The 21,274-nt window shown below is 37.5% G+C and overlaps 4 protein-coding genes across 4 annotated transcripts in view; 2 read left to right on the plus strand and 2 right to left on the minus strand.

Annotated features, from left to right (window-relative positions):
- LOC134821680 (adenylate cyclase type 9-like) overlaps positions 1–13,648 on the plus strand; it is a 37,472-nt gene extending 23,824 nt beyond the window's left edge. Inside the window, exons 23-29 of the mRNA XM_063832385.1 lie at positions 308–419; positions 775–880; positions 1,295–1,400; positions 1,654–1,741; positions 9,460–9,541; positions 12,574–12,671; positions 12,961–13,648. Of these exons, the coding sequence (XP_063688455.1) occupies positions 308–419; positions 775–880; positions 1,295–1,400; positions 1,654–1,741; positions 9,460–9,541; positions 12,574–12,671; positions 12,961–13,080 (712 nt within the window). The 3' untranslated portion in view covers positions 13,081–13,648. The remainder of the gene's footprint in view (positions 1–307; positions 420–774; positions 881–1,294; positions 1,401–1,653; positions 1,742–9,459; positions 9,542–12,573; positions 12,672–12,960) is intronic.
- A 76-nt stretch (positions 13,649–13,724) lies between these two features.
- The window catches only part of LOC134822396 (DNA (cytosine-5)-methyltransferase 1-like), a 62,854-nt gene continuing 55,304 nt past the window's right edge, over positions 13,725–21,274 (minus strand). The window contains exons 32-35 of the mRNA XM_063833434.1: positions 17,059–17,187; positions 15,517–15,681; positions 15,248–15,363; positions 13,725–14,368 (exon numbers count right to left, since the gene is read on the minus strand). Coding sequence (XP_063689504.1) covers positions 14,270–14,368; positions 15,248–15,363; positions 15,517–15,681; positions 17,059–17,187 — 509 coding nt within the window. The 3' untranslated portion in view covers positions 13,725–14,269. The remainder of the gene's footprint in view (positions 14,369–15,247; positions 15,364–15,516; positions 15,682–17,058; positions 17,188–21,274) is intronic.
- Positions 17,260–21,274, plus strand: part of LOC134822397 (uncharacterized) — a 47,850-nt gene continuing 43,835 nt past the window's right edge. The window contains exon 1 of the mRNA XM_063833435.1: positions 17,260–17,293. The gene's annotated coding sequence lies outside the window, so the exon portion shown is untranslated. The remainder of the gene's footprint in view (positions 17,294–21,274) is intronic.
- LOC134822419 (cytochrome P450 3A41-like) lies at positions 17,908–20,289 on the minus strand. Its single transcript, XM_063833471.1, has 4 exons — positions 20,149–20,289; positions 19,056–19,718; positions 18,619–18,955; positions 17,908–18,409 (listed from the first exon to the last, which is right to left on the minus strand). Exons 1-4 carry the CDS (start codon positions 20,273–20,275, stop codon positions 18,028–18,030), a joined length of 1,509 nt encoding a protein of 502 aa, XP_063689541.1. The 5' UTR covers positions 20,276–20,289; the 3' UTR covers positions 17,908–18,027.

Here is a 21,274-nt window from a genome sequence, read left to right on the forward strand (position 1 = left end):
AGCTGATAAACAGTGGCGTAACGTTGCCTGTTATACGCCTGATAATAAGTGTTCTAGTGGCGTAACGTTGCCTGTACGCCTGATAATAAGTGTTCTAGTGGCGTAACGTTGCCTGTACGTCTCATAATAAGTGTTCTAAAAGTAGGTAGTATGAACAGGTGAAGGAATAGATCACCGAGCCCCCTGTGGCATTCCAATTGGCTCCACTGCAATAGAAATAGTGTAATCTACAAATAGAGATAACAAACTCATTACTACTACACTACACACACCGCTCTTTACTGCTTCACAGTTACTAAACCCGCAGGCTCAACTTCAGCTCGAGTATTGACGCTGAGCGAGATCAGGAGCTGCACAGGAAGCTACGAGACCAGGCTTACTGGCTCCTGGAGAATTTGATACCCAGTCACGTGCTAATAGTAAGTGGTGACGTCACGTGGTGTTGTGATGACGTCACGTGGTGTTGCAATGACGTCACGTGGTGTTGTGATGACGTCACGTGGTGTTTTAATGACGTCACGTGGTATTGTGATAACGTCATGTGGTGTTGTTATGACGTCTTGTTGTAATGACGTCACGTAATATTTGATGAAGTCACGTGGTGTTGTTATGACGTCACGTAATATTTAATGAAGTCACGTGATGTTTTAATGACGTCACGTGGTGTTGTAAGGACGTCACGTGATGCTGTGATGATGTCACGTGGTATTTTGATGACGTCACGTGGTTTTGTGTTTACTGAAACAGCCCAGTGTTTAACTAACATTCTCTCAGGAACTTAAAAACAGTGGTTCGTATCACCGAGACCACCAAAGTGTAGCTGTGTGTTTTGCTAGCGTCGTTAACTTTCAGGACTTCTTTGACGCTAAATGGAAACATGGTAAACAGATGGAGTAAAAGTTAACGTGTGTTTTACCCTATTTTTATATTGCATTGCAGTTTGGAACTGCCAAATTGTAATAGCGTCACGTGGTGTTGTGATGACGTCACGTGGTGTTGTGATGACGTCACGTGGTGTTGTGATGACGTCACGTGGTGTTGTGATGACGTCACGTAGTGTTGTGATGACGTCACGTGGTGTTGTGATGACGTCACGTGGTGTTGTGATGCCGTCACGTGGTGTTGTGATGACGTCACGTGGTGTTGTGATGACGTCACGTGGTGTTGTGATGACGTCACGTGGTGTTGTGGTGACGTCACGTGGTGTTGTGGTGACGTCACGTGGTGTTGTGATGACGTCACGTGGTGTTGTGATGACGTCACGTTACATTATTATAAACTGTCATAAACTCAGGTCACGAGAGTATTAGAATCTTAAACGAGCTGATATCCGATATAGACGAGCTCCTTAATATTGACAAGTATAACAAGCACATTGAGAAGATTAAAACTGCTCTAGGGTAAGTAGTACTTGTAGGTACCTGTAGGTACTTGTAGGTACCTGTAGGTACCTGTAGGTACCTGTAGGTACCTGTAGTTGGCTATATGACAAGCAGTTAATTATTTGCAATACTTGAGTTTATATTAATATTTGAGTGAATAGTCCTTCACTTTCTCCCTATCAGTATTTCTAACTTCCTTGTACTGAAATATCCTACCTTATCATACTATCGCTCCCATTATTACTTCTTCCCTCTTATTGGTCTACAACAGGTGCACCTACATGGCGGCTAGCGGACTCGTACAAGATGATCCTAACCATATATTCGTCATGATGGATTTCCTCTTCGATATTAAAAAGGTATGATTTGTATAGATATAGAGGGGTGTGCACTCCTTATATGGGCACCACGTGACACTTCGAGTTAGAGATGTTAGTTTGAACTGTTTTTGCTTTCTTATAATCTTTATTAGCTAATTCTATTCTACATTTTAGCTAAAAAAGGGCCCTTTTAAAAATCTTCAGTTCACAATCTTTCTTTTGGGGAGGTTAAAAGGGATACTAATTTAACTCTGGGGCGGGGAGTAACATTTTGGTGGTTTTTAATTTATCAAAGCATTCTCCGGAAATCTAGACTTCAGCAGAAGCAGCAGCATGTGCAAACACCACGTACCTCAATCGTGTATTATACTAGATTCATTGTACGGCAATGTTGCTCGGCCTCAAATCGATTCTTGTTTGAACAGATTTCTTCATCCAAGATAGAAAGAAGCCAGATATAAAGTAACATTGCTAGTCACGTGTCAGTCACGTGATGAGGGCAGGTCACGTGTCAGTCACGTGTCGTGACGTCATAACACGTCACGTGTCACGTGTCAGTCACGTGATAAGGGGAGGGTTAGCAGCTAATTCCCTGGCGCGTGTCTTCTCACCACCAGTACAGATTTTTTTTTTTTTTTTTTGTTGGGGACTGGCCCGTGGTACCAGCCAATGTTTACTCAAAAAATATATATAATATCAATGGTAATAAGAAATTCATCCCCGTGGGGCACATGCATAAATATAAAATGTAAAGGAAATCTCAAACTATTCAATTTAGATTCTACCGGTAAAGTATGCAATGAAGGTTTATAATTTAAAGTTTTATTTTCCAATGGTTAATAGGTAAAGATAAGAAAAGTAAAACAAGACTGAGCACTTCAAAATTTGTAGAATTTGTAACTTGATTTGAAATCGCGGCGATAAAAAAGAATGTCCTATGTTGGCAGTGTAATTGATGAGATATGCGACGTTTATTGAGTGATGCATAAGTGTGTGCATATAATCTAAGATGTAGAGACAAGGTTATTATCGGCATTTTGGTTTATGTTACGCTTTGATTTTCTTAGTCCTGTTATACAATATAACATGAAATTAGGCCAATCGTCTTCGATGTTTTCATTTTGCTGATCGATGAGCATAGTTTTTATACAAGTTTTGTAAATGTTCAGGTTAAATAGACTAGGCGGAGAAGTTGCTGCAACATTATATCGGTTTATTGCTAATAATGGACCTTTAAAAAATACTGAGTTGTTGTAAGGGTGTTGACCATACTTTTCTGACCATTGTGTAGTGAGAATAGAATCCAGGTTAGTATTAAATAATGGTGCACTTTTGGGAATTGTTTTCTTGAGAGACAATGGTACTAGATTAGGAAAGTTTTTCAATTTATGCATTAAAATGAGTGCGTTCTTTACAATGATACTGTGTACTGTCAATATTTTATGTGAATAAAAGCCAGACTTGGTACTTGCTGGGGGGATACCGTCCTTGTACCAGTAATTGACGAAACCAGGTAATACTGCTCGAAGGCCCATTTTCTGTTTTACAAAAAGCGATTCAATATGAGACTTGGCAGCAAAACCCCATACAAGGCTGCAATAATTAAGGTGTGACTGCACAAAACTTTGATAAATTTGAAGACGTGCTTCGAGAGGCAGATATTTTTTAAGTTTGTACATGACTCCTATGTATCTGGACATTTTCATCTTCATGGCAGAAATATGATGGGACCAGTTTAGTTTATCATCTATTATAACTCCTAAAAAACGGGCTTCTGTTTTTCTCTCAATTGTGACACCAGAAATTGCCACATCACGATAATTAAGATTTCTTTGTCGAGAGAAGATCATATAATTTGTTTTCTTAAGGTTGAGAGCTAAACCATTATTATCTACCCATTTAACTAAAGCATCGCTAAGAGTTATTAGTTTATCGTAAACTTCATTAAGATTTTCTCCTATCAGGAAGATGTTGGCATCATCTGCGTACATAATGAAATTTGCTATATCTGATATTTGAGGTAGGTCGTTTATGTAGATTATAAAAAGTAAAGGTCCTAATATTGACCCTTGAGGCACGCCGTATAAAATTTGGTTGGTTGAAGATTTTGACGAGCCAATTGATACAAACTGTTTCCTGTTAGTGAGATATGACTTAAACCAGTTTAAGGCTTGACCCCTTATGCCGTAATGGTCCAGCTTGCGCAAGAGTATGGAATGATCCACAAGGTCGAAAGCTTTGCTGAAGTCGATTAAAAGAAGTAAAGTTACCTGCTTTTTAGACATTGAATTAAGAATGGTGTCTTTTGCGTTGAGAAGAGCATGTTCACAAGACCTACCCGGGCGAAAACCGTATTGGTTTTCACATAGTATGCTGTATTTATCTAAAAAACTTATAACTCGGTTATGCATTAGCTTTTCAAATACTTTAGAGAAAGAAGCAAGAAGAGATATTGGCCTGTAATTTTTTATGTCAGATTTAGATCCACCTTTGTGAATTGGGACCACCTTCGCTTCTTTCAAAGCCTGTGGAAAGATCCCCTGTTCAAAAGAACTGTTGACAACGTGGGCTAGTACACTAGTAAAACTGGGACAGCTGTTAGCGATTTTTAGAGGTTCAATTTTAGTGTCTAGTGTGGCTTTATTCTTAAGCAGGTTTATGACGTCCTGAATTTCTGTGGCAGTGACTGGCTTTAAGTAAATACTACTTGGAGTGGCGTTGCGAAGTGTGCTATGGGTTCCACCAGGATCAAAAGTGGTCCTACTACTAATTTCAGACTTAATTTTAGGAGCGATGTTTGAGAAGTAATCGTTAAATTTTTCTGCTACAGCTGCCGGAGTGCTGATTGAGCCGTCTTCGTCAGTCAGTTTAATTGAAGTAGGTTTAGATTTTTTCCTATTAAGAAGACTGTTTATCATTTGCCACTGCTTCTTAGAATTTTCTTTGTTTTGCTCAAAAAATTTTTTGAAGTGCTTGTTTTTAGCTTTATCGATGTGTTTATTACAAAACTTCTTCAGACGGTCATATTTACTGCGGTTACTATCAGATGGTTCCTTAACAAAATCATAATATGACTCATTTTTACGTTCTATAGCTTCTTCGAGCCAGGGCAGCATCCATGGTTTCGGATTAACACGTTCATTTTGTCTTCGTGATTGTCTTTTTGTGGGATAGGCAGACTCGTAAATCTTATTATAAGCCGTATTTAAATTATTGAACTGTTCGTTGGCATCATTGGTATTGTTAAAAATTTCTGACCAACTTTCATCTGTAATTAAGTCTCTGAATTTTTGATTGTTGGTGTCGTTAAATCTACGTGTTTCAGTTTGAGATACATTTTGTGAGTTAGACGCAGAGCGGTAGCTGCTGGTTGGCGTGTTATCAAGATTTATTGTAGTGACTATTGCTAAGTGATCAGACATATCTGTCGTTAAGACGTTACAGCTTATTGTATCCTCAAGATTGTTTGTGTAGATGTGGTCAATAAGCGTGGCACTATGGTCCGTTAGGCGAGTTGGGCGTGATACAATTTGAATAAAACCGTAAGAGGACGCAATATCTATAATGTTCTGACATGCTTGGTCGCTGCTGTGCTTCAGTAAATCAAGGTTGAAATCTCCATGAAGCGTCATATGTTTACGGGTGTGTCTCCCTAGGTTGTGCAGCGTATTTTTGAAAATTTCTAGAAACGCTTCAGGTCTCCTAGCGGGAGAACGGTAAACATTGCCAATTATTTTCGTTCTGTTGTATCCTTTGCACTGATGGAGCTTGATAAATTGGAATTCGCCACTAGTATTAGTTGGTTCAGGGTTTGGAGTGAAAATATCAATTTTATCATAATCGACTACACGTTTGTGTACATAAGTGGCTAGCCCCCACCTTTTCCAGATGGGCGAATTGGATCCTGGATAAATGGTTCATGAAATCCATCTAAGGTAACGTCGTTTATTCCGTTCGGTAATTTCCCTAAAGTGCAATTAGTTTCGTTAAAAACACAATATATCATACTTATCATAAGTCTCAATATCATCACGTAGTTGATCTATATTCTTAATAAGGGATCTTATGTTCATAGAAAATGTTTTAAGTTGAGAGCAGGTAGATTTTTTCACGTTACGTTGTTGTTTATACTGACAACTAGTTAGGAAAGATGAAATATTGCTCCAAGTTGAATCTTGATGCTCTTCGTTGGTCATGGCGTCGCCAATAAGATTAAATCGACTATTCTGATCGTACGGATTAAATATGTCACTATTAAGTTTACTGTAGTCGTCATAGATTTCATAGTAGGTTGCGTGAAATCCAGGAATGATACTTTCACAGCAACTCGTACAGCCTAAATTATCCTTAAAACATTTGACATGGACATTACTTTGACACCATGAGCATGTGCGAATATTTCTAATAGAGTAACACCAGCCGCTGCAGCTTGAACATTTGATCTTGACTTTGTTTTCAGATGTAACAGTGGGTTCCATTTATAACTAAATATTATGATTATGATACTGATAGTATATAAAACTATAGTTCAAATCAGATTCTTTCACGAGAACCGGAGGTCCTGTATGCTACAGAATCGTGATATGATTTAAAAGTAAATTATATTAAAATCGGATAATTAAGTGAAATAAAGTGTCTTTATCTAGGGCCTTATCAGTATGATTTAAATAACTGATTTGGCTAAAAAATAGAAATCGAATAAAGTGGTTGCTTTTGTGTTGTGTAGTTTTGTGAGGTGTTGTTTGTATTTGATTTGTTTGTAGCGTTTACGTAATAAGGGACTATCGCACTGAACTTGAGTAATACTGAAGAGAACGCACTTGATTATTTATAGATTTGTATGTGAATTTTGAATGTTGTATAGAGTTATGAAATCTCATTGATTTAGGATGATACAGATTTGTAGAGTAAAAAGTTTTGTGTGCGATCGGGTGATAAGAGATACTGATAATGGATGAGCTTATCAGATAATGAGAAAAATTCCACCAATCAGATCATTTCATTATATGATCTATCTTGGTAACGATCTGTTAAAGGTGGACTGGAAGTTGAGAAAAAATTGAATCGTATTTTTTAATCAGAATGGTATCAATGATTTGTAAAGCGCTCAGCTTCGGTTATATCTGGAGAGACTGTTAGGCTTGTGGTGATAGAGCCACTCACAGTTCCTGTGACGTCTCTGTTCAGATCCACATAACTTGCCAACGCAGTTAACAAGTTCATGTGCCATTACCCTTTGCACCTCGTGATATAAGTGGATGCCATGTCTGTCGTTGCGGTCCCATACGTAGTATGAGTTAACACGCTTGATCACGGCATGGGCATCGAAAAAACTCAGATTTGGAATATCCTTAGCCAGGTTCAACATTATGATATTAAAAGCGTCAATCTCTGCATTCAACCAGTTAAATTTAGTCATAGATAAAGCACAAAACATAAACTCGGTATTCTTGTTATTGTTACAAGAGTCTATAAAACGGGGACAGAAATTGTCCGCAAGACTCCTGGCCGACTGCCCATACCTAGCTAGGTCATTAATGCCGCAGGAAAGTACGACTGCTTTAGAATGTTTGAACTCATGTTGATGTTCCAGTGAGTTCACTAGTTGATAGTTAAGGCGCTTTTGACATCGGTGGCCAGGTATCTGGTCGAACAGCCATTCTGGTGTTTCTCGGTGTATTGAGTCGTGAATGAAGAGGACTCTGGAGTGACGGGACGTTGGTGACTGTATCTGTGTAGGTGGTGCAACAGGCGGGACCCGAGTAGGGGCTGCAGGTGCTGGCAAGGCCGTGGGATCAGGCTGTGGGATAATGCACTTGTAGAGTTGTAGCTACTATTCTTAGAGGAGGCTACTAATTCCTTCTTATTTTTATTTATATATTATATATTGTTATACTGTTATAGTTTTTCTAATAATAGTGTTTTTAATTTACTAACTTTATGGGTGTCTGGATAACATAGTACAGTGAGTTATGCCACGTGGTGCCCATATAAGGAGGTCAATATACTCAAAGTTATGCGAGTAAATTCCTCCCACTTCTCCATTTCTCCACGGAGCAATCACTAAAGCACGTGTAATTATCTAATTACTTGATAATGAGCGATTAGTATTTCCCGAGAAGATATATTTAGATCAGCAGCAATGTGTATGCTGCATATTACTATATACTATATAGCAGTAGTAGTAGCAGTAGGTAGAAGGTAGTAGCAGTAGTAGAAGCAGTAGGTAGATGTCAAATAAAGACATGTAATAACAGCTCCCCTGCATTCCGTATAAGTTAAAGGCCAATAAAATAGCTTATTTCTGCTATTTTAAGACAGTTTCATGTGCTGAAATGAAGGTCCACCACATTTCCCCTCACTCAATAGCTCATCACAGCAGAGCTGTTATCTAGCACAGTTGTGTTACACTTAACAACATGTTTTAGAGTTAACGTGTATTAGAGTTAACGTGTTTTAGAGTTAACGTGTTTTAGAGTTAACGTGTTTTAGAGTTAACGTGTTTTAGAGTTAACGTGTTTTAGAGTTACCGTGTTTTAGAGTTAACGTGTCTTAGAGTTAACGTGTTTTAAAAAGCAAGATCTTATAGTAAGAACGAAGACTCTTATTTCCTAGGAAATATAACCTTGGACATTTTCCTCCGGAGAAACAAATTTACTGATTCAAAATCCTGTCGAGTTACCTAGCCGAAGGTGGAATACCATGAGTTAACAAACACACTATATTTTTATTTTTATCAACACTTTCATAAAAGTGCTGATATAAAATCCTCGTTAAAAAGTTTACAGATTACAGTTTAAACAAGTGTTAAGTCTAAACTTTACACTTTAAACATCTTAGGGATATTTAGCACAATCTTTAGCAAGAGCGAGATTGTATCATTACCTTAATATGCATCTAGAGGGTTTCTACAGAGTACAGAGTCTCAGTTAAGTGCACTAAAGTGGAGTATCTCGTTAAGCCTCAAACACTCCTCTATACCCCCTACTACTCTACTAGTGTTGAGTGTTGCGGTATCTGTTTGAGGAGGCAACTGTAATAGTGTCTATACCCCTATATAATAGTATAGTGTAATAGTCCGCTAAACTTCACCTGTCTCCTTTAATCATCCTGCCGTATACCTTGTTAACCATTACAGTCAAGCTGGAGGTTTTATAACATGATTCAAGCAAAACATCAAATTCTCAAATAGATTAACTAATGCAGGGAATAACTGCAGTTAAAATAAGGGAAGAGAGTGCAGGGTGTAGGTAGAGTGGCCTCTACCTACACCTTGCACTCTACCTTCCTCTCTGTTTATCCACTCTATCATTAAACACAAGGAAATGTTAAGTCTTCTCAAGACGGAGAAACGCGACAGCTTCTGATTCTCCTTATATTGGCACCACGTGACACTTCTTACTCTCCTTATATGGGCACCACGTGACACTTCTTACTCTCCTTATATGGGCACCACGTGACACTTCTTACTCTCCTTATATGGGCACCACGTGACACTTCTTACTCTCCTTATATGGGCACCACGTGACACTTCTTACTCTCCTTATATGGGCACCACGTGACACTTCTTACTCTCCTTATATGGGCACCACGTGACACTTCTTACTCTCCTTATATGGGCACCACGTGACACTTCTTACACTCCTTATATGGGCACCACGTGACACTTCTTACTCTCCTTATATGGGCACCACGTGACACTTCTTACTCTCCTTATATGGGCACAACGTGACACTTCTGACTCTCAAACTCTTTAGGTGCTGGATCAGTTCAACAGGAATACTATGGGCTTCGAGTTCCAGATGAAGTACGGGTGTCACGTGGGACCAGTGGCTTCAGGTAAGTGTAACACCTACTTGTTGTGTTACAGTTAGTGTAACACCTACTTGTTGTGTTACAGTTAGTGTAACACCTGCTTGTTGTGTTACAGTTAGTGTAACACCTACTTGTTGTGTTACAGTTAGTGTAACACCTACTTGTTGTGTTACAGTTAGTGTAACACCTGCTTGTTGTGTTACAGTTAGTGTAACACCTGCTTGTTGTGTTACAGTTAGTGTAACACCTACTTGTTGTGTTACAGTTAGTGTAACACCTGCTTGTTGTGTTACAGTTAGTGTAACACCTGCTTGTTGTGTTACAGTTAGTGTAACACCTGCTTGTTGTGTTACAGTTAGTGTAACACCTACTTGTTGTGTTACAGTTAGTGTAACACCTGCTTGTTGTGTTACAGTTAGTGTAACACCTGCTTGTTGTGTTACAGTTAGTGTAACACCTGCTTGTTGTGTTACAGTTAGTGTAACACCTGCTTGTTGTGTTACAGTTAGTGTAACACCTACTTGTTGTGTTACAGTTAGTGTAACACCTACTCGTTGTGTTACAGTTAGTGTAACACCTACTTGTTGTGTTACAGTTAGTGTAACACCTACTTGTTGTGTTACAGTTAGTGTAACACCTGCTTGTTGTGTTACAGTTAGTGTAACACCTGCTTGTTGTGTTACAGTTAGTGTAACACCTACTTGTTGTGTTACAGTTAGTGTAACACCTGCTTGTTGTGTTACAGTTAGTGTAACACCTGCTTGTTGTGTTACAGTTAGTGTAACACCTACTTGTTGTGTTACAGTTAGTGTAACACCTACTTGTTGTGTTACAGTTAGTGTAACACCTGCTTGTTGTGTTACAGTTAGTGTAACACCTACTTGTTGTGTTACAGTTAGTGTAACACCTACTTGTTGTGTTACAGTTAGTGTAACACCTGCTTGTTGTGTTACAGTTAGTGTAACACCTGCTTGTTGTGTTACAGTTAGTGTAACACCTACTTGTTGTGTTACAGTTAGTGTAACACCTACTTGTTGTGTTACAGTTAGTGTAACACCTGCTTGTTGTGTTACAGTTAGTGTAACACCTACTTGTTGTGTTACAGTTAGTGTAACACCTGCTTGTTGTGTTACAGTTAGTGTAACACCTACTTGTTGTGTTACAGTTAGTGTAACACCTACTTGTTGTGTTACAGTTAGTGTAACACCTACTTGTTGTGTTACAGTTAGTGTAACACCTACTTGTTGTGTTACAGTTAGTGTAACACCTACTTGTTGTGTTACAGTTAGTGTAACACCTACTTGTTGTGTTACAGTTAGTGTAACACCTACTTGTTGTGTTACAGTTAGTGTAACACCTACTTGTTGTGTTACAGTTAGTGTAACACCTACTTGTTGTGTTACAGTTAGTGTAACACCTACTTGTTGTGTTACAGTTAGTGTAACACCTACTTGTTGTGTTACAGTTAGTGTAACACCTACTTGTTGTGTTACAGTTAGTGTAACACCTACTTGTTGTGTTACAGTTAGTGTAACACCTACTTGTTGTGTTACAGTTAGTGTAACACCTACTTGTTGTGTTACAGTTAGTGTAACACCTACTTGTTGTGTTACAGTTAGTGTAACACCTACTTGTTGTGTTACAGTTAGTGTAACACCTACTTGTTGTGTTACAGTTAGTGTAACACCTACTTGTTGTGTTACAGTTAGTGTAACACCTACTTGTTGTGTTACAGTTAGTGTAACACCTACTTGTTGTGTTACAGTTAGTGTAACACCTGCTTGTTGTGTTACAGTTAGTGTAACACCTACTTGTTGTGTTACAGTTAGTGTAACACCTACTTGTTGTGTTACAGTTAGTGTAACACCTACTTGTTGTGTTACAGTTAGTGTAACACCTACTTGTTGTGTTACAGTTAGTGTAACACCTACTTGTTGTGTTACAGTTAGTGTAACACCTACTTGTTGTGTTACAGTTAGTGTAACACCTGCTTGTTGTGTTACAGTTAGTGTAACACCTGCTTGTTGTGTTACAGTTAGTGTAACACCTACTTGTTGTGTTACAGTTAGTGTAACACCTGCTTGTTGTGTTACAGTTAGTGTAACACCTGCTTGTTGTGTTACAGTTAGTGTAACACCTCTTGTTGTGTTACAGTTATACAGCTTCAAGAGTTTGGGTATTATTGAACCTGAATATCAGTATGAATATTCAGCATGAACTTTACCAGGCCTGTTTATATGTATCAATTGTCATGAGTCAGTGCTATTTCTGCCTCCTAAATACAGTGAGGTATACATTCCATTTTACTTGCAGAAATTCCGGTAAATTTGATTTAGCATGGCCCTGAATAAGTGTTTATTTCGTGGTGAGACAGTTTTATCTGTAATGATAAGAGGCTGTCTAAAACTAATGTTTATTGGGGACGTACATAGACCTTCTACGCAAACTTCATACTTTTATACCGTGATTTGGACTGTGTAACTTATTCACAATTGATTCTAGGAACCAATACCTACAGATTGTGTTGAAACACCCTGTATGACTCTGATATCAGTAATAGGCATTAATCATTATATTTCTCACGAAGTGTAAAATGTTTCCTGTTCCGATAATGAAACTAAAGAACATGTTGTGCTGTGTAATGTAATGCCATGAACAATATTAACTCTTACTTATTGATTGCTTTCCCTTTAAAAAGCTCACTACGAAAGTGTGCCTTATCGCTTATCACGTCGAGTATTAACTCCGGAAAAGGAATTTGCAGTTCCAGGAATGCGAAATGTACAACATTGTAAGCTTTTTTTTAGATAATGGTCAATGAAAACTTATAACTTTATAATTTATAAATGAAATCTCTGTGAAGTCTATGATAATAATTCTATCAGAACTTGTACCACAACAAGCTGGTGTTAACTGTTATAGAACACAAAACCTTTCAACAACTGTTCTTATACCGTAGATATACAATTGTTAACAGCATATAACCGTATTTGTTGTAATATCCGGTAACATGCGCTGAAGAATGTTGAGAATCTGATCTGATATGGGAATTTCAGGGGTCATTGGTCAAAGCGCTCCAATGTTTGATATTTGGGGAGACACTGTTAACATTGCTTCTCGTATGATGACTACTGGGATCGTTGGTAAAATTCAGGTATGGGATATGAGTTTTAACACGAAATTTGTATCATTTTGGTAAACGTTCGGTCACACTTCCAGCAAGAAAACAGATTATTTGTAGCGCGCGGAAACGTTTTGCTGTATCAATGTTTTGGAAATTGCTCACTGTGACAAGCGCGCGGGCCGATCACTGGTCATGTCAGATTGGTTACAAACCCGCGCGCACGTGGTCGGTCGAGAGTCTTGATAAAATAAACTGCCTGTTGTTGTGATCATGATAACAATTACTGGTATGAACCTAGTATGAAACAGTTTTTTCCCAGGTTTTGAAAGAAACGGTAGACGTTATTGAGTCACGATACGCGGTTGAGAAGCGGGGGATAGTCTTCGTAAAGGGCAAGGGTGAAATAGAGACATTCTTTGTTACTAACCCTAAACTTTAGCTTGATATGTGACGTCACTACACGTGATGTGTGACGTCACTACATTCTTTGTTACTAACCCTAAACTTAAGCACTTTTTTAAGAAGTCCCCACTTTTCCTACATTTTACATCTTTTTAGAAGTTCTCTAAATTGATTAATTGAATTGAAAATTAAATGGGCATTTTTAGTCGTGCCACAACATTGAACTGAGCGTGTTAATATATATATATATCACTCTACACTCGAACTTCGAAATTTTCTAAAAGTTCATATTGAAACTGACTTTGTTACGCTGACATGGGGTTAAAATCAGCGAAATACTGTTTCGATCACGTGACATGACCATAGAAGTTATGAGGAGGTTTGTCTAATTTCTCATTAGGGTTATAGGGTTTAGGCATAGCTTCAGTTAGGGATTGGGTCGTTATGGTTAGAGTTGGGTTTAGGGTTTTGAATAGCTCCTCAGGGGCCCTCTACAGAACGAGTATTTGTCACGTGATAGTCGAGTGCAGAGTAATATGATTTAATCATCAGGCAAATTCAATATTATTTGAGTAAATGAGAATTTTGTTATATTATATTGGATCATTTCTTTTTTTAATTTGTCCGACTATAAAATAAACTATTGGGATAAATTGAGTAAAACAAAACAAAAACCAAACCTTAAATCACCAGAATTGAGAAGCAGAAAATCGACAATAGCAAATTTTATATTCATTCAGACACTAAACCGGATATTAAGTAAGAAAAGTGGTTCTCTACTAAGAATAGATAAACTTCATTAGTACTACTACTACTAGTAGAGTATAATCAAGTGGTAATATAGGCTTAATTAAAGTTAAATTAATGATCAGACTTCTTTGTTATTTTAAAGTCAACATGGATATTGTTTTGAGCCATTTAAAACCTGTTAAATATTACAAGTTTACTTGAACCTATTGAATATTAAAAATAAACTTGAACCCATTAAATATTTCAAGTACATTTGACATCAAAGAACCTAAACCTGTAAAGGCAAAGTATATAATCATAATGGTAATAAATTATACGAAATAAATTAAAAATTAAAAATAGATATAAAGAAATGAAACTGCAGTATTATTTCAATTAAAATCCTAATTTCACTATATAAATTAAAACTGTCTCACAAGATCTTGTGGAGCTCGTCAGCAAGTTCGTCAAATAATTATAATTATAAATAGTTTAATTTAATCTTCAGTTTCTCTTAACTGTGAAACTGCTTTGAGAGATATTGCTATTTCGTCACCAATAGCTCTGGACAAGGGCGGAGGGACTGCGTTACCAATCTGCAAAAATGCCAATAAACACACGTGATTTTATCTAACATAAGGGACACGTGAGGTCATCAAATATACGCGTGACGTCGTTAAAACCAATCACGTGACGTCATTATATATATTATATAATCACGTGACGTCATTATATATATATTATATAATCACGTGACGTCATTATATATATTATATAATCACGTGACGTCATTATATATATCATATAATCACGTGACGTCATTATATATATTATATAATCACGTGACGTCATTATATATATTATATAATCACGTGACGTCATTATATATATATAATCACGTGACGTCATTATATATATTATATAATCACGTGACGTCATTATATATATTATATAATCACGTGACGTCATTATATATATTATATAATCACGTGACGTCATTATATATATTATATAATCACGTGACGTCATTATATATATTATATAATCACGTGACGTCATTATATATATTATATAATCACGTGACGTCATTATATATATTATATAATCACGTGACGTCATTATATATATTATATAATCACGTGACGTCATTATTTATATTATATAATCACGTGACGTCATTATATATATTATATAATCACGTGACGTCATTATTTATATTATATAATCACGTGACGTCATTATATATATTATATAATCACGTGACGTCATTATATATATTATATAATCACGTGACGTCATTATATATATTATATAATCACGTGACGTCATTATATATTATATAATCACGTGACGTCATTATATATATTATATAATCACGTGACGTCATTATATATATTATATAATCACGTGACGTCATTATATATTATATAATCACGTGACGTCATTACAGAATCAGATGACGTCACACAAAAAACCTGTCGGTGTTTGTCGGTGAGGTTGCCGTAGAACTTGTAAGTATCAGGGAAGCCCTGTGAGCGGGCACACTCCCTCACAGACACTACACGATGCTGCTCCGGGTGCAATACTCGTCCTGGTCGTAGTTATAACGTGAGCAATTAATTTATTAGTTATAAAGTGAAAGACAGTGGATTGTTAACACTAAGCAGGCTGTACCCCGTGATTAGTAAAGTGGATTGTTAAAACTAAGCAGGCTGTACCCCGTGATGCCCATATAAGGACTAACCTTGCTTGCCCATGGGTTCAGGATTAGTGATAGTGGTTGAGAAGTAGCCGTCCCAGAAGACCCTGCCGTAGAGCCCTGCCCAGTTGTTGTGCCGGTTACCAGTGTGGGGTAAACACCACGGTATCAGGGTGCACGTCTGCTTATCCATGGGGGAGCACTTCTTACCTGCAGAGCAACTAGTTACAGAGAACACTTCTTACCTGCAGAGCAAATAGTTACAGAGAGCACTTCTTACCTGCAGAGCAAATAGTTGTGAGGGTGTACCACCCACTCTTTCAAATACTGTCAATACCTACAATATACATATCCTACCCACTCTTTCAAATACTGTCAATACCTACAATCTACATATCCTACTCACTGTTTCAAATACTGTCAATACCTACAATCTACATATCCTACTCACTGTTTCAAATACTGTCAATACCTACAATCTACATATCCTACTCACTCTTTCAAATACTGTCAATACCTACAATCTACATATCCAACCCACTGTTTCAAATACTGTCAATACCTACAATCTACATATCCTACTCACTCTTTCAAATACTGTCAATACCTACAATCTACATATCCAACCCACTGTTTCAAATACTGTCAATACCTACAATCTACATATCCAACCCACTGTTTCAAATACTGTCAATACCTACAATCTACATATCCTACTCACTGTTTCAAATACTGTCAATACCTACAATCTACATATCCTACTCACTCTTTCAAATACTGTCAATACCTACAATCTACATATCCTACTCACTGTTTCAAATACTGTCAATACCTACAATCTACATATCCTACTCACTCTTTCAAATACTGTCAATACCTACAATCTACATATCCAACCCACTGTTTCAAATACTGTCAATACCTACAATCTACATATCCTACTCACTCTTTCAAATACTGTCAATACCTACAATCTACATATCCAACCCACTGTTTCAAATACTGTCAATACCTACAATCTACATATCCTACTCACTCTTTCAAATACTGTCAATACCTACAATCTACATATCCAACCCACTGTTTCAAATACTGTCAATACCTACAATCTACATATCCTACTCACTGTTTCAAATACTGTCAATACCTACAATCTACATATCCTACTCACTCTTTCAAATACTGTCAATACCTACAATCTACATATCCTACTCACTGTTTCAAATACTGTCAATACCTACAATCTACATATCCTACTCACTCTTTCAAATACTGTCAATACCTACAATCTACATATCCTACTCACTCTTTCAAATACTGTCAATACCTACAATCTACATATCCTACTCACTGTTTCAAATACTGTCAATACCTACAATCTACATATCCTACTCACTGTTTCAAATACTGTCAATACCTACAATCTACATATCCTACGGCACTATCGGGTTTAATCTCCGGAGTTGTACCACAGCTAATAACAGGGGTGTACACCCCTAATAAGGATACTTATTATGTCAATAAAGGAGAAAGAGAAGGATAAACTTAGAAAGCATCAAAAAGAAAGAGAAAGAGAAAGAGAATGACCCTCAGCACAGCTGCAGACCCCCTTCATGGGCCCGTTCTTGAGGTCGTTGTGAGTGTAGACCAGTTTAGGAGTCTTCTTACCGTCTGGTAGCGTAACACTCACGTTAGGTAGATCCCTCCAGTCGCTTCCTGTAAACAAGTAGTAGTTCAGTACACAATAGAGAAGATATGAGCTGGTAATATAATGTTTTAAACCAATTACAACACTACAAATCTATTACATTTATTGAGAATTGTGTTATGTAACGTGATGGAAATATTTTAAACGGGCATATCCTGTCCAAAATATGAACTACAAACCCAGGATGGACTACATGAAGAATTCGTTGTAACTTTGTTTGAAAAGCATTAACATTAATAAAGAAGATCTGAATAGTTTTCACTCCACATTTTACCAGATATAGAGCTATGAAACAGATAGATTATGTATTTTATGACTAGTAGCCCCATCCCCATCCCTCACCCACCAGTAGGCTTTGAATACCTTTTCTATACAATTTGTCTAAAACCAAAAGTTTTGATATTTTTTGACCAATTTCTAGGGCCCGATGTAATTGCTATGACCAGTTTACTGGTCAACTGGTGTTTCGGTGTCCCTAATTTTGTTTACACTCGGTCACTTGTCAAGGCATGTAAGGTCATTCGGCGAAATTTTCTTTGAAATAAAATGATGTATTTGTGTAACAATTTGAAAGTTTGTTGATAAAAAAAGTTATTCCAAAGATCTTTTCCATGAATTTTAAAATCATTTTCAGTAAATTTGTAATATATATATATACTATATATACCTATATTATATTATATACCTTTCCTTTTAATAGGTACTAAGTGAGTGTCCGGATAGCTTTTAATGTAAAAACTAAAAACAGATTTAATCATAAAACAGAGACATAAAACATCAGTATCATGGTCACCAACAAATGATGAAAACATATCAAACGAGGTATCATTTCACGGTGTGTTATTTCATCAACATCCTTGTTCAGGCTGATAAGGTTCAACCCACATATCGACCTTGTTGATAAGTCTCATCACAGCAAATTCTTGGGTGAAGTCCGGCATATTTTTTGGATCAAAGTCCTGGACCATATCAAAGTTCCTGGCTAACACAGACAGAGTTAATTTCATCATCATCATGGCCATGTGTTTCCCAATGCAGCCCCGAGCTCCCACAAAGAAGGGCATGTAAGAGAAGGGTTCTGGCACGAAGCCAGGAAACCACCTCTCCGGATTAAACTTGTCCGGGTTCTCCCAATACTTTGGGCTGTGGTGGAGGACGTACTCGCTGAACACTATTCGTATTCCTTGTTCGGTTATCACGTAGTTGCCAACCTTTCCTTCCTCAGTATTCCTTAAATAAACATATTGTTACATTTAGTAACATGTATTATTGAAACAGATTTAAGGATTGAAAATAAGGATATCTGATACAGTGGGTAACGTTGCCTGTTACAGGGCCCTTCGTTACGCCACTGATCTGATAACCAATGAGAAGTTCACGCGGATTTGAGCTTTTGAGGAATGTATGTGATGGAGGAATGTATGTGATGAAGGTCTTACTTAAATTTGTACGATCTTGTTCCTCTGGTTAGAACCGGTCTAAGACGTAAACACTCCAAAATACACTTCTCTGTATACTCCAGACTGTTTAATCCTTCAAAAGTATCGATGGAGGTTTCTCTCAACTCCGCAAACATTTTCCTCTGACACTCGGGCTCATCGTTGAGCAGCATAAACAAAGAAGTAATCTGTTTCACCATATTATCCATCACCAGACAAATGGTCATAATGTCGTCAATAGTGAAGGTCACAGTGTCATCAACACTGCGCCTTTTTCCATGCCCGTTTTTATTGTTTGCCTCGATCAAAAAGCCCAACATATTTATATTTGTCATGCCTGAAATTAAAATAATTACCTGCACCGAAAAAAATACATAAGCGAAGTTACCGATCCACAGTAAAAGCAAAACGTTAGAGCTTAAATGAAATGGACCTACTTTGTTCATTTCTTTTGTATCTCACTGTTTGTCGGTGTATCTCCATAGCTGCCTTTTTAGCTTCCGATCTCATTTCGTGAATCATATTAACAGTTTCCTCCTTATCATTACTACACAGGTAAGAGAGCCACGAGGACAGCTGTTTAGGAAGCGCCTCCAGAATCTTAAACACGTTCTTTGCTATCAGTTCAGAGTTCATAAAATTGTGGAACCCCATAACTTGGAGGTATGAAGTGAATGTGATGCCTAGCTGATCGTGCAGATCTACTTTCTTGCCATCTTTTATCAATTCTTTCCATCTCTTCAGCTCAGGACCTTCCATGTGCGGTTTACACGCGTAGTAAAGTTCCTCCATATTTGTTTTAGCAAAGAATGGTGTCATTACTTTCCGTTTCAACGCCCAACCGAGTCCATTACCACTTAGAATACTTTCTGTACCCACCAACCTTTGCCCGTAGAGACTTCTATTAGGAAGGCCATCAAACTTAGAGAAGTGTTTTAAATCAGTAGTGATGTCTTTAAGTGAAGCTGGATCAGCAGTCCACAGGATAGGACGAGTAGATAAGAAGAAGACGAAAGTGTCTCCGTAAGTGTTGTGCCACTCTATCCACAGATCCAGCAGCTTGTTCTTTTCTTTCCACTTGTTCAGTGTTGTCGTGTGACCTGCAGTATGTTCTGTAGTAATATCTCACGTGACGTCACACACACGTGACGTCACACACTCACACGTGACGTCACACTCACACGTGACGTCACACACACACGTGACGTCACACACACGTGACGTCACACACTCACACGTGACGTCACACACACACCTGACGTCACACACACACGTGACGTTACACACACTCGTGCCGTCACACACACTCGTGACGTCACACACACACACGTGACGTCACACACTCAGCTTGTTCTTTTCTTTCCACTTGTTTAGAGTTGTCGTATGACCTGCACAGATTCGTTCACATTAAATTCTGTAAGTACACTTATACCATAAATTGTACTTGCAAGCAGTTGTAAAATCTTGCTGCTTTATAAGGCAAAATTATCAAATAATCAACAAGATCAAATTAAACTGCTTTAAAAAAACCTTTCATAATACTGTCAATAGGGGGCTGAGGTATGGCAGCCAGTCTCTGGTGGCTCCAGTATGTTCTGTAGTAGTGTCTAGCCAGCTTCAACAGGTAGGCCACAACCAGGCAGCTTATCAGGAACATAGCTAAGTTACTAGGTTACTAATGTAGTTACTAGGTTACTAGTGTAGTTACTAGGTTACTAGTGTAGTTACTAGGTTACTAGTGTAGTTACTAGGTTACTAGTGTAGTTACTAGGTTACTAGTGTAGTTACTAGGTTACTAGTGTAGTTACTAGGTTACTAATGTAGTTACTAGGATACTAATGTAGTTACTAGGTTACTAGTGTAGTTACTAGGTTACTAGTGTAGTTACTAGGTTACTAGTGTAGTTACTAGGTTACTAGTGTAGTTACTAGGTTACTAGTGTAGTTACTAGGTTACTAATGTAGTTACTAGGTTACTAGTGTAGTTACTAGGTTACTAATGTAGTTACTAGGTTACTAATGTAGTTACTAGGTTACTAGTGTAGTTACTAGGTTACTAGTGTAGTTACTAGGTTACTAGTGTAGTTACTAGGTTACTAGTGTAGTTACTAGGTTACTAGTGTAGTTACTAGGTTACTAATGTAGTTACTAGGTTACTAATGTAGTTACTAGGTTACTAGTGTAGTTACTAGGTTACTAGTGTAGTTACTAGGTTACTAGTGTAGTTACTAGGTTACTAGTGTAGTTACTAGGTTACTAGCCAGCTTCAACAGGTAGGCCACAACCAGGCAGCTTATCAGAAACATAGCTTAACTGCTTAATTAATCCAATTAATATAAATTAATAACATTTTAAATACCTTCTGAGAGCCTTCACAGAAGAATACTAGAGTAACAGAATAAATGATACTATTATGAGAATTTATCTTCCAAACATTTTTCATCGATATCCTGAATAACTGAATTATAGTATATTCGCTTTAACATCTCGAATATTTAGTGGGTTCTAAGCCTGGGTAACTGTGTGCTTATCCAGGTCTAAGCTTCATGACAGGTGACTGTTCACCAGGAATTTTGATATGGTCCAGGACTTTGATAAAAACAAGATGCCAGATTTTACACACGAATGAGAAAATAGCTGAGTAACTGTATGATTTC

Source organism: Bolinopsis microptera, chromosome 10 (genome assembly GCF_026151205.1).
Source record: "Bolinopsis microptera isolate Bmic1 chromosome 10, MBARI_Bmic_1.0, whole genome shotgun sequence".
Lineage (NCBI taxonomy): Eukaryota > Metazoa > Ctenophora > Tentaculata > Lobata > Bolinopsidae > Bolinopsis > Bolinopsis microptera.